Source organism: Plasmodium berghei (assembly GCF_900002375.2).
Source record: "Plasmodium berghei ANKA genome assembly, chromosome: 14".
In the NCBI taxonomy this organism is placed as follows: domain Eukaryota; phylum Apicomplexa; class Aconoidasida; order Haemosporida; family Plasmodiidae; genus Plasmodium; species Plasmodium berghei.
Window position 1 is genome coordinate 2,482,805 of NC_036172.2, and position 13,027 is coordinate 2,495,831.

The following is a 13,027-nucleotide window of genomic DNA, read 5'->3' on the forward strand; positions in this document are numbered from 1 at the left end:
CGGGTTAATTATTTCGTTTCACTATACAGTAATATATTAGCAAAATAATAATAGTAATAACAATAGATAAAGTATTAAATACGAAAAAATCATTAAATTCATTTGATTCGAATACATTGATATATATTATTAAACTTGTAATAAGATTAAAATTATATGCACAAAACATCAAATGAAATGTTATAATTTTGACTTGGTGTTTTTTTAATGTGGCAATATTAGATTTAACGCTGTCAATCAAAATAATATTAATAATTCTATAATTTACTTAAAAATATAGTTTTCCATTATGCATCTGAGTTAATTATTATAAAATATGTAGTATAATATTATTTATTAAAATTAAAAAGCAAACTACATATTTAGAAGAGCAATAATTCTAAGTTATTTTTAATGTATACATTAATTGAAAGTTTTAATGGAAGAAAATATAAAATATAATTAAACTATGTAGAATAAGTAAATTTGATATGGCTATATTCTTGTCTTAAAAAGCATACTTCCCTTATCTCTCCTATCTAAAATGTAAATATAACAATTTAATTACGTATAGTTTTCTATTATACTTTAAAATTTGCATCAATACTTATTTATATATTATATATTTAATATTTACTAAGTATTATTTTAAAAATTATTTACATTTAAAGGATTATTTAAACTTATAAATAGCTTAATAAATACGGGTTCAATGTTAATTGTCGTTTTGAACCGAGGGAAAGATGTGCAAAATATATTATAAAATTGCATAATAAGATATATTTCTAAATTGGAATATATAGGGATAAAAATCAAGTTATCGGAATTATTAAAATAAATTATGAATTTATCTATATTAAATAAAAATAATATTAAAATTATGTAATTTGGATAGAAAACGGAGCATGCAACTTAATTTGAAAATACTATAATTTAATAAAACAGTGGTATGTAATATTAGAAACAAGTATATAAAAATTTAATATATTTTAAAAAATTGCTATTCATATATTTTTAAGGATTCTAATAATACTTTCTTAATTTTTTGATTTATACAGTATTTAAGTTTTAGGTTGTTTATGCTCTATATTAAACCATGTGTATAAGTATATATTTTTTGAATTCATTATAAAATTCCTTAATATTTTATAATAAAATTGATTATGTATAATATTATTAGTAATATTGAATTTATGCATAAATTGTATTATATATACATATGGTTAAATATGTATTAAACCAACCATAATTTAAGGCAATTTAGCAAATGCCAATAATAGTAAATATAATATTCCTTTATTAATATTATTGTATTATTATTCCATATTAATTTTAAATTATTATTAAAAATTTCAATTTGTTTAATACGATAAATGTGATATAGAAGGCTCATTTACGTATATATATTTTATATAAAAACAATATGATACCAATCTACAGATTATGAACTAAATTCCATTACAATGAGCGAGCAAAGAATGGTAAATAATTTTATTTTAAAATAAAACATGCTTATCCTTTATTTTATTGTGTTTGATTTGTCTACAAATCACATTATATTTTATTCAATAAATTTTGCATTAATACATATTTTTATTAATTTATATATAATTTTCTTAGTGTGGGTTATTTCTTGAAGCTGATAAGCTTTTTAATGGTAACAATGTTAAAGTGGATAAAATTAACGGATCCCCAGCATACAAACAATATTGCCCCAAAAATAAAACATGCTCAAATAGCTGGGAAAGTATTGGTGCTTTGAGCAAGTATTTATTTACGAAGTTATACAATAATAAAAGCAATTATTCTGAATATGTTATGATGTGGTTAGCTCATAAATTGTTTAATATAATCAATGAGAATGAAAAAGAAAAAGCTAATAAAATTACTTTAAGTTCGGCTTATGATGAATATTTAAAGAAATATATGGGTAATTTTAAACATTCGAATCTTATATATAATCAAAGGGGGTTGAAAGATGCTAATCTTAGGTATATGCGTGAATTGTATACGTTACTTAATTATATATGTAATACAATTGCAGACTATAATAAATTCGGCGCCAAAAGTAGTAACCTTTCTCGATATTCTGTCAAGTGTTTTAATCAATATATATCCCTTTACAATGCGTTTCCTAAATGTGATTCATATCTATATCTATTGGCCAAATTAAAAAAAATATATGAAGAATTTAGAATTTATGCTATTGGGAACGATACTGGTAATAATAATTTAGATAAACGGATTCGAAAACTTACAGCATATGATGGAAAAGATTCATATTCTCTGGAAAATTTTAAAGCATTTGACTTCAATGTTCCAGAATGTAAACCCAAAAATAAAGATAATATTCCGAGTGCTCGAGATAAAGCAACAAAAACTACAACAATCATACCAAAGAGTGAAAATCAAGGGGGGGATCAAAGGAGTCAAAAGAGTACCCATAAAAATAAAGATGAGAAATTAAAAGTTTCAGAGTCTGAATCTCAACAGCAGAAAAACATTCAATTGCCAAAACTTGGCGATTCTTCATTAAAGGATGAGCCCCAAGTCTTAAATCTTTCCAGTAATGATACAGATACTCAAAAAAGTCCAAATGGTCAAATAAATCGAAACAGTGGTCCAGAAACTAGTCAAGATAAAATAAATATGCCCCAAAAACCAAAAGGAAATCACTATGTTTTTGATTTGTCAACTTTAGAAGAATATGAAAAATTATTTAAAACCTATATTGAAGAATACAAAAAATATGTTACTAGTTCACTTAATGATATTCAAAAACATTTATATGATAATATATGGCCTACTTTAAATAAGGATTATAGTACTTATGCAGATTATTATAAAAATTTTAATATAATGGAATATCTTAAAGAAGTGGAAGCAAATGGACCACAAAAAATTGAAACATTAAAGGATAAGTTACCAAGTAAAGAGAATGGAGGAGAAGATATCCTTTCTTTACCAGATAGCGAAACACCAGAACTACAAAATACAAAAACACAAGATCCTCAAACACAAATTTCAAATGGTCAAGGAAATAATCATTCACAGGAGTCACTTTCTACACCAGAAATTGGCTCAACAAGTAGCGAACAAGAAAAAATTTTAGATGTTTCCTCTAAGAAACAACTTAAATCATCAGATGATTATACCAATATAATGCCTAATATAGATGTTAAAACAGGATCCATTAGAGTCGATGTAGAAAAAGGCACATATGAAATAGGATTTCTAGGAAATTTATTTAAAGGGCAGAAATTAGTTGTATATTCAGTTATAGTTATTGCAATACTCGTTATTTTAGCAGTTATGTATAAGGTAATAGAAAGAAAATTATTAAATAGAAAATTAAAAAATATGTATTACTACATATTTTGTGTATGCATAAAAAACAAATAACTATATATTTTTACTATTTTTATGTTAGTATTTAGCATTTGGGCGGGGAAAAAAGGCGAAAAAAAAAAAAAACATGAAAAAAATCATAAAATTGTGTGATGAAAATAATACCGAAATGTTGCAATACATTCATTGAAAATAACCAATGGGATAATTATAAATTGAGTTGATAAGATAAGATAAGATAATGATATTATTAAGTATATAGAAACATATAGAGGAAGATTATATGACATGGTCCTTAGTTATATTTTTATTTAATTTTTTATAATTTGATAATATTTATTTGTCTATGAAAGTTTCTAAATATGATTATAATAGAAAAAATAATTTAAATATATATAGTAATACATTATAAAAAATAAAAAAATATACATGGCTTAGGGTTCAGGGTTTGAGTTATATTGAATTATATATATAATAATATGTTCATTTTATGAATATTTTTATTTAACGAAATTGCCTATTTTTATTCTACATTTATGTTATATTTTATTTTTTATTTTTTCTATGAATGCATATGAATTTTTTTTAAAAACAAACAGTATTTTAGTTAGTTTATTATAATGTTCACATATATGTGTATAAAATATGTTGATATTTATGGTTTAAATAACAATATAAAAAATTATTACATCAACGTAACATTTATATTGAATCATTCTAACCATCTTATTAATTTCATTACTATAAATGGTATTAAGATCAAATATCACTTACAAATAAATAATAAGTGATGATAGTATTTGGAATAAGGAATCGTTTAAATATATGGGATATCCCCCCAAATTTTAGCATATAGATGTGTATGTTTGTAAACAAAAAAGGGTGCTAAATATTAAATAAAAGATCTTCATAAGTTATAACAGTTCTATTTTAGTATTCATAAAATTAATACATATAGATACATCCTAATATTAAAACACAAAAAAAAATATATAAACATTTTCAAAACGGAAAAATATGTTTTATGACGGTAATTTAAAGCGGACTTTATGCATGGAAATAAATATTTTTATTAGCATAAATCTTCTAATATTACGGTGGTGAAAAATATATGTTTATTATGAAGTGAGAAATAATCTAAAGGTTTTCGACAATGCACTTTTGTTAAATGGAATCATGTTCACCAACTTAAGAAAAAAACATAAATGGGTGAATATATAAAATGCTTAAATTTGTTGCAAATTATAAATATGTACACTTATTTAAAACCATATTTTTTTAACAATTGTTGAAATAAATTATTATATTATTAAAAGCTGTATACCGCTCATAGAGTCGATATAGATGACATAAATATGGTCCTTTCTTTTTTCAACAATGTATCCACTTAAGTTAACAAACGTTTTTTTTATTTTTCCGTTTCTAATCTCATCTTCAGAATCAACTTCAGCTTGGAATAAATTTGCACTTTCTACTATTGTGTTTTCAAAATATTTTTTATTTTTACGGTTGTGATCAATTATATTTGCTGAAGCCATGACAAATATAGTTTTATTTTCTGATATCTACAAAATTAATAAACATATATTGCATAAATTATTGTGAATAATATGAGAATTACGATTTATAACGAAATAGAAGTAGAAAGTTTTCCTTACTTTAAATTTTGCAGCTATTGCATAAAAATATTTCTGACGAGACCACGGCAGTTTTTTGCAACGTTGTTGTATCATTACTAAATTTGGACTGTACACACGGACAATTTTTTCTAAAAACATATTATAAAATTGCATAGATATAATTAAAATCTGATTAGTTTGAAGATATGAGAAAGAATAAATAGTATAATATAACAATTGCAATAATAAATCATGAAATTTCGAATAAATATTAACAATAATATGTTAATTCGACTAATTATTTATGTTTTGTATACTTTTAACATAGGCTTTATTTATATATTGGTTACTATCGGGATCCCATAACTCGTTTAGTAGTTCATTATACTAATGGAAGCAAAGAGAAATATATGTTTATAAATTATAATAATTTTTTAATTTCAATTTGGTTTATAACTTTTGATGTTGTTCGTTAATTGATACCTTAATCGTATCATAAATTATATATTCAGCTTTTTGAATTTTTGTATGACCTTGATATTTTTTTTATAAAAAACTATATTCTCAGAAGGAATTCCACCACAATTTGTATGACCTTTACTTGTAGCATGATGTTCTAACTGTTTTAAAGCGTCATTCATAAATTTGCACGCTTTTCTAGATTCATCGGGATTGGTAGGTAATAGGTGTTTGTTTTGTTTAAATATTTCTTCTGAACTATCATTGATAAAAATGAACATATTTTTAATGTGTACAAAAATAAAGTTATTGTATTTATAACATTGTTGCAAAGACATACATTTAATATTTTCATAATGAAATATGTAATATATATTATATATTATATATATTGTTGCATTTTCTTACGTAGGATAACATTTTGTTGATTTATGTTTTGTATTTTTTGTTGATTTGTGTTTTGTATTTTTTGTTGATTTGTGTTTTGTATTTTTTTTTGATTTGTGTCTTGTATCTTTTTTTGGAACAAGCTCAGTTGCAAGGGTTTTATTATTCACATATAGGGGGATGATTAAATGAAAAAAAACAATTTGAATATTAAATTTATTAATTTTTGAAGTTTACAAACAAAATATTAAAATATATATTAGTATTTTTTTAATTAAAAATTAATAATTCGAAAATCTGGAGATGTGTAATTAAAATTGAAGCAAATAATTTTCTCAAATAAAGTATAAAAAACAAATATTTATTTTTAAAAATACAAATTATTATTTAAACAACAAAATTGGATACTTTTATCAGATTGATAAGTTTAATATATTTTTTATTTAAATAATTCAACCACGAAAAAACATCAATAACAGAATTTTTCATAAATAATAAATATCAAAAATATTATGATTCATAATTTCCTTAATGTTATAATGAATCTTTCATAAATAATGAATATCAAAAATATTATTATTCACAATTTCATTAATATTATAATATCTAAAAATAAATAATTTTAATTATATAAGTGATATTTTTAATATATAGCATTATAAATACACAAATTTTATATTTTTATAATTGATCAAACTCAATTTAAAATTTATAAAACAGTTCATTACGTATGGAAATACACATATAATTACATTAATAAATAAAAGACCATAGTAATATTATATTAAATAGTTAATTTAATATGAGAAATGATCTAATTATCTATTACTAATACTACTATAATAACAATATTTTTTACTTCATAATAATAGTATGATAAAATTTATATTATGATAATTAAACATTTGTGATTTTTTTATTTTAATACAAATTTTACTAAATAATATTTTTCTAGCAAAATTGTTAATTTTATAAAAATGATTTATTGGTAGTAATGTTGACACCCATGCTTTTTTATAAATGAATACAAATTATAATTTTCCTTTTAATAATAAAGCAAAGTATAAAGTTAAAAAAAATACAAATAAAATATGAAGTAAAATATGAAATAAAACATGAAATAAAATAATGAAACATAAAGTTGTAAAGTTAAGAAATATATAATGTAATTAATTTGTTTTTTAATTATAATATTCTTAATGGGTGGGTGTTAATTTTTTATGGGGGAAGATTATGTTTATGGGTTATTGTTTCGTCCACTGAATTATAATCTGTGCTTTGAGTTAGGATTTGGGGATATTGTAATTTAATTTTTTATAATTAAATATATTTATGATTGTGTATGTTTAATCTGGAGATGATGTGCGAATATAGAAGGGAAAAAGGGGTAGTGTGATTAATATGAAATAGGTGATAATATTTTTTTGATAAAGTATAATATATATATTTAAAATGATTAAAATAATATATTAGATATATAAATATTGGTTATATATGACAATTGTCTATTATATAAAAGTTGTTAATCAGGGGTTATATTGAATTATCCACATTATAATATACAATACATTTGTTTCTTTGATGAAATATTTTATTTAGTAAAAGTTATTTTTATTTAAATTATATTACGGGAGTATATGTTGTAATAATAGCATTATATGTGAGGATGGGTATGAATTATAAGGTGATTGATTTTGGATATTGCTGCCATTATATCTTGAGGTTGATGAGTATATTGTTATTGTTAATTAAGGACATTAGGGACATATAATAGATAGTGATAAAGTATAGGTTGATATATATCGGCAATATAACGTTTATAGATATTATTATGGTTCTAACGTGTTTAGTAACACATAAAAAATTGAACTATATATAATATTTTTTAAGTTTTAATTATAGTTACTATTCTCTTTTTGTATTTCCTTTACATTTATATTATAATTAATTAGTACTAATAAAAGTTGATTTGTGCGCCATAATTTATTTATCATAAGGTATAATAATAGATTAATCACTATTAATTTTTGAATTTGATAGTTTTGAGGTATAAATAAATTATATTTTAAAATAGTTAAAATATAAGCATATTAATAAAGTATCACATCATATTATGTTCTAACAATTATAAATAATATGGTAGATAGAATGTATTATTATTATATGCCTATACAGATAATCTAATAAAATACTCTACTAATAACTAATATTAAATATTATTTTATTGTGGAAGCTTCATATAATTAAATACTAATTTTATCGAAAAAACATATAATAATACATTATAAAGGTATAAATGTTATATATTTTATTAAAGATCCAATTTGGGATATGTGGTTTTATATCCTAAAAACTGGATAAATAGAGAAAATGCAAAGACTCAATTAATGTTAAATGCCATTTTATTATTTCATATTATCATTGTTTATTGAATTGTCTTTAATCACAAGGAAGATTGTTTTGTCATAGAATTAATAAAATATAGAATTTTTAATAAATTATTTGATTGTATATACATTGATAACTATAACAATAAAATATATAAGATAAAATGATCAATGCATAACATTTATCAAATATTTATTTAAATTTATATATTAAAAGAGAAATATATTTTATCTCTCTCCTCTTAAAGACAATATAGCAACCTAATTAAACATCGTTTTCTATTATACTTTATAATTTGCATCAATACTTATTTAAATGTTATATATTTAATATTTACTAATTATTACTTTAAAAACTATTCATATTCAAAGGTTTATTTAAGCTTGTAAATAGCTTAATAAATATATGTTTAGTGCTAATTGTCGTTTTAAACTGTGAAAAAGATGCGTAAAATATATTGTAAATTACCCAATAAGGTATGTTTCTAAATTGAAGTATATTGGAATAAAAATAAAATTATTTGACTCATTAAGATGGATTATGAATTTATCCATATTAAATAAAAATAATATTAAAATTATGTATATGCAATTAAAAAAGGTAACAATGGAGATTATTTTGTAAATGCTATAGTTTTAATAAAATATTGGTATATAGTATTAGAAACAAGTATATATAAATTTAATATATCTTAAAAAATAACTATTTATATACTTTTAAGGATTATAGTAATAATATAATTTTAGAAAAAACAGTAGTATATATTATAAGAAACAAGCATATAAAAATTTAATATATTCCTTTTCTACGTTCAAACTACTTTAAATTCATTATAAAAGTATATTCATTTTTATAATAAAATTACTCCAGATGTTAGTAAGAATAGCATTTTTTGTATAAAATTCATTATATATATATTTAATTAAATGTATTAAGCAACCCTCTATTTAAGGTAATTTAGCTAATTATTATAAACAGAAATAGAACGTTTCTTTGCTAATAATATTGTTATATTATTCTATATTAATTTAATTATTGAAAAACTTGTATATTTAACTACAGACAGTCGTTATATATAGAGTCGAAGTGTTTGCGTCACATATTGGGGGGTAACGTAGATAAAACAGCATGATTCTACCCAATTTACAAATCAAAAATAAAATTTGTTCACAATGAATAAGGATGTGGTATATTCATTTTTTAATAATAATAATTTCCTTTACATGTTTTGATATTGTATTATATATATCATTAAACTTTATTTTAATAAAATTTTTAATAATGGATATATATAATAATTTTTTTTAAATGTTTATTTAGTGTAGTAACTTCATTTATCTAATGACGAATTTAGAATATGATTCAAGTAATAAAAAATATCAAATTATTAAAGATGATCATTTCAAACAGTATTGTAGTAATCAAAATTGTGTTAATGAGCTCGAAAAAATTAGTGCTGGATGTTTATATTTGTTTAATGAATTCTTTAAGGATTCTTCTGTCTTTAATTCTGTTGCAAAAAGTAACATCAATATTGTTGATTACATTATAATATGGTTAAGTTATATGTTAAACCTAAAGGAAAATAATGATGGAACCAGCAATCTAACTTATTTTTATACTACAAATATAAATAATGATAAGTATACTAATACTATAGATGGTGTAGAGGGGTATACTAGTTACAAGGATCTTATAGATAAAAAAAAGGATTTGATGGATATTTCTAATGAAAATATGTCTAAATTTTATGATGCATTTAAATCATTATGTGAAATGTATACTGAATTTGATGACACCAATAAAAATTGCACAAAATGTTCGGGGAAAGCTAAAGAATTTGTTGAAAAATATAAAAATCTGAATGAAAATTCTAATAATACTGAAGGCAGTCCATATAGAAAAATATTGTCAACATTATCAAATGATTATAATAATTTAAAAAATAAATGTGATAGTTTTCCAACCATTTCAGAGATAAACACATCAACAAATACTGCAAAAAGGCCTGAACAAGCTTCTGCACAAGCATCTGAAGTTACATTATCAAGTTCGTCGATAGGAAACAAATTAATTCCAGTTTTATCGATATTTGGTGCAATAGCATTTTTTTTAGGAATTGGATATAAGGTAAATAATAAGCCGATTAAAATATATTCAACAAATAATTTATGAATATAAGTAAGTTATACATTTTTTTTAATTTTTATATTAGTATTCATTATTTAAGTCTCGAAAACGATCTCGAAAACAGCATTTAAGAGAAAAGGTAAAAAATAAAGAAAAACTGGATAATTAATATATGACCCTAATAATAGCGATCAATATACTTTAATATATTTTTATATTAGGAAATAACAAAAATTTGGTCATAATTTTATATAATTTTTATATCATGGGTTAGGATTATGTTTGTGGAACTCGTATTCGGGTTAGGGTTAAGTATTATAATGCATTTAATTTTTTATAATTTGATAACATTTATTAGTTTAAAGAATTGTTTTAAATATATATAGGAAATAAATTATTAAAATATGTAAAGGATAAGTTGTAGTTTTTAATATTTATATTAAGTGTAAATATGTAAGAAAAAATGAGGATGAAAATAAACGAATAAAGAAATATATTTTTATAAATTATAAGAATTGCATTTCGTGTTAATATAATTTAATGTTAAATGTGTTGAACTATGTACTTTTTGTATTTTATTGTTAATTTATGGTTAATGGTTTATGGGGCAATTGGTCGAATATTGGGATCGATGTAGAAAGATGACTCCCCAGTATAGATTTGGTTCTATAAGAGAAAGCTGATTTAAATAATTACAATATATAATATGAGAAACTGGTGGAGAATGAAAAGAGATAGAAAAACGTGAAAAGGGTTATAAATTGAAGAAATTGTAAAGTCGTAAATTGAGTTGATGAGAAAATGGGATTATTAAAGATATAGAAAGTTATGCAAGTCGATCCTGTACCATTTATTTATTTTTTTTTTATTTTTTTTTTATAAAAAAGAACAATTATTTATAATTATAAATTTATTTAACAACTTTTTTTTTCAAAATTAAACATTTAATATTAACTTATATTTTATTAGTTAATGTTTTGTTTCGATTTGGGTTTAATTTTATATTCTTCATATAATAAATAATTCTTTCATAATTGATATACATATATAAATTACGAAACATATAATTTATCCAAGACATAATACATTTTATAATAGTTAAAATGAACATATATATATAGATACGTTTTATAATATATTTCGTTAATAAATTTCCTAGTAACTCCCAAAAGTTATATATATAATTATGTTATTATTACAAAAGATATAGATATAAATGAACAAAATGATTTATCAATAACTAGGCCTGGAATATTTTTAGATTATGTCAACATAATATAGATATTATATAAAAGTATATTTATTGAACTTACATGTTCTAATAATATTTTTTGTTATTATGCATATATAAATTAATAAATAGGTATTATAAATATTTCGTTTTACTAAGGAGAATATATATGTTTTAAAATATTTTATTCTAAAACGATGAAATAAGGAAAGTTTTTACATATATTTAAAGTATTTCTATTGAGTGCAATAATAAGTTTTTTGTAACATACAATGCTTATGAGTAGGAATAATATTATATTAATATGCTACTAAATAGTAATAAATATTTAGGCTTATTTAATTGGATTATATGGATATACGATAGTTATATATATTATTAAACTTGTAATAATACTGACAATGGATAAAATGAAAAATGAATATTATGGCATCTATCTAATTACACTTTTAATGTGATATTAGTATTAACACTATCAAACAAGAGAATATAAATTTTATTAATAATTATACAAACCCCCTTAAAAATATTGTTTTTATATCTAAAAATAAATACGTTTTATTATAAAATATACAATACATAATATATGTTTAGGTTATAAGTATAGATGTGTGCTTAAAATGATAACCTGTGTTATATTGGTTCTCAGATTAATTCATTATTCTAACCAAAGTATGAATAAAATTTTAAAATTAAAGTTAACATATTTATATGATTTAATGGTTAAAATATATCATTTAATCATTTATATACTAAATAATAAGAATGAAAAGAAATACACTAGCTACTACCCCAAAACTAATTTATGCTCATGAGCTATTTTAACTGTAATAGATCAATTAACCTAATTTGCACATTATGTTTTTTAATTTTAAAAATAAAATGAGATATTCACTCAAAACTATTCATTAATTTCATTTATATATAAAGAAGTGTTAATATATAAACAAAGTTATTACACATTTTAAAATGAATTATTAATTAATATATTGATTAATTGTAAATGCACACAATATATAACTTAATTCGAAAAAATAATATTAATTCATTTATTAAATTTTATAATTTAAACAAATTTTCTTTCATTTATTGGAAATAATATAAAAAGGTGTAATATTCCTTATTGAATAATAGCGTATATCAATATATGACATTCAAATAATGATATTCAAATTCATTTTTAACAACCATAGTAATAACACATTTCTTATTCTTTATGTATTTATAGTAACATAAGTTTTGAAATTCATTTATTAAAAAAGTAGTGAATATAATTTTATTTTCATGTGTAAACCTATAATATAAATGCATTATTATATAAAACAAATTTCATCTATTTTTGTTATGGCATTCCATGAATTTGTGTAATCGGGTTATTTAAAATATTATTTTAAAAAATTGTATTATGCATAAAATATATTATATATAGATATGATAAAAATGTTAAACAAATAGCCACTTAAGACAATTAGCAATTGTTATAAAC

General features: G+C 21.0%; 3 protein-coding genes across 3 annotated transcripts; 2 read left to right on the forward strand and 1 right to left on the reverse strand.

Annotated features, from left to right (window-relative positions):
- Positions 1 to 1,442: 1,442 nt before the first annotated feature.
- Positions 1,443 to 3,517, forward strand: PBANKA_1465600 (BIR protein; the record flags this gene model as incomplete). The annotated part of the gene is made up of 3 exons (XM_034568045.1): positions 1,443 to 1,460; positions 1,600 to 3,300; positions 3,410 to 3,517. 3 exons carry the CDS (start codon positions 1,443 to 1,445, stop codon positions 3,515 to 3,517), a joined length of 1,827 nt encoding a protein of 608 aa, XP_034424482.1.
- Positions 3,518 to 4,491: 974 nt separating this feature from the next.
- On the reverse strand, positions 4,492 to 5,743 carry PBANKA_1465700 (fam-a protein; the record flags this gene model as incomplete). Its single annotated transcript, XM_034568046.1, has 5 exons — positions 4,492 to 4,514; positions 4,652 to 4,892; positions 4,986 to 5,095; positions 5,264 to 5,333; positions 5,480 to 5,743. The coding sequence occupies 5 exons, from the start codon at positions 5,741 to 5,743 to the stop codon at positions 4,492 to 4,494; spliced, it is 708 nt and encodes a 235-aa protein (XP_034424483.1).
- Positions 5,744 to 9,352: 3,609 nt separating this feature from the next.
- PBANKA_1465800 (BIR protein) lies at positions 9,353 to 10,479 on the forward strand (the record flags this gene model as incomplete). Its single annotated transcript, XM_034568047.1, has 3 exons — positions 9,353 to 9,367; positions 9,501 to 10,310; positions 10,396 to 10,479. The coding sequence occupies 3 exons, from the start codon at positions 9,353 to 9,355 to the stop codon at positions 10,477 to 10,479; spliced, it is 909 nt and encodes a 302-aa protein (XP_034424484.1).
- Between the last annotated feature and the right edge of the window lie 2,548 nt (positions 10,480 to 13,027).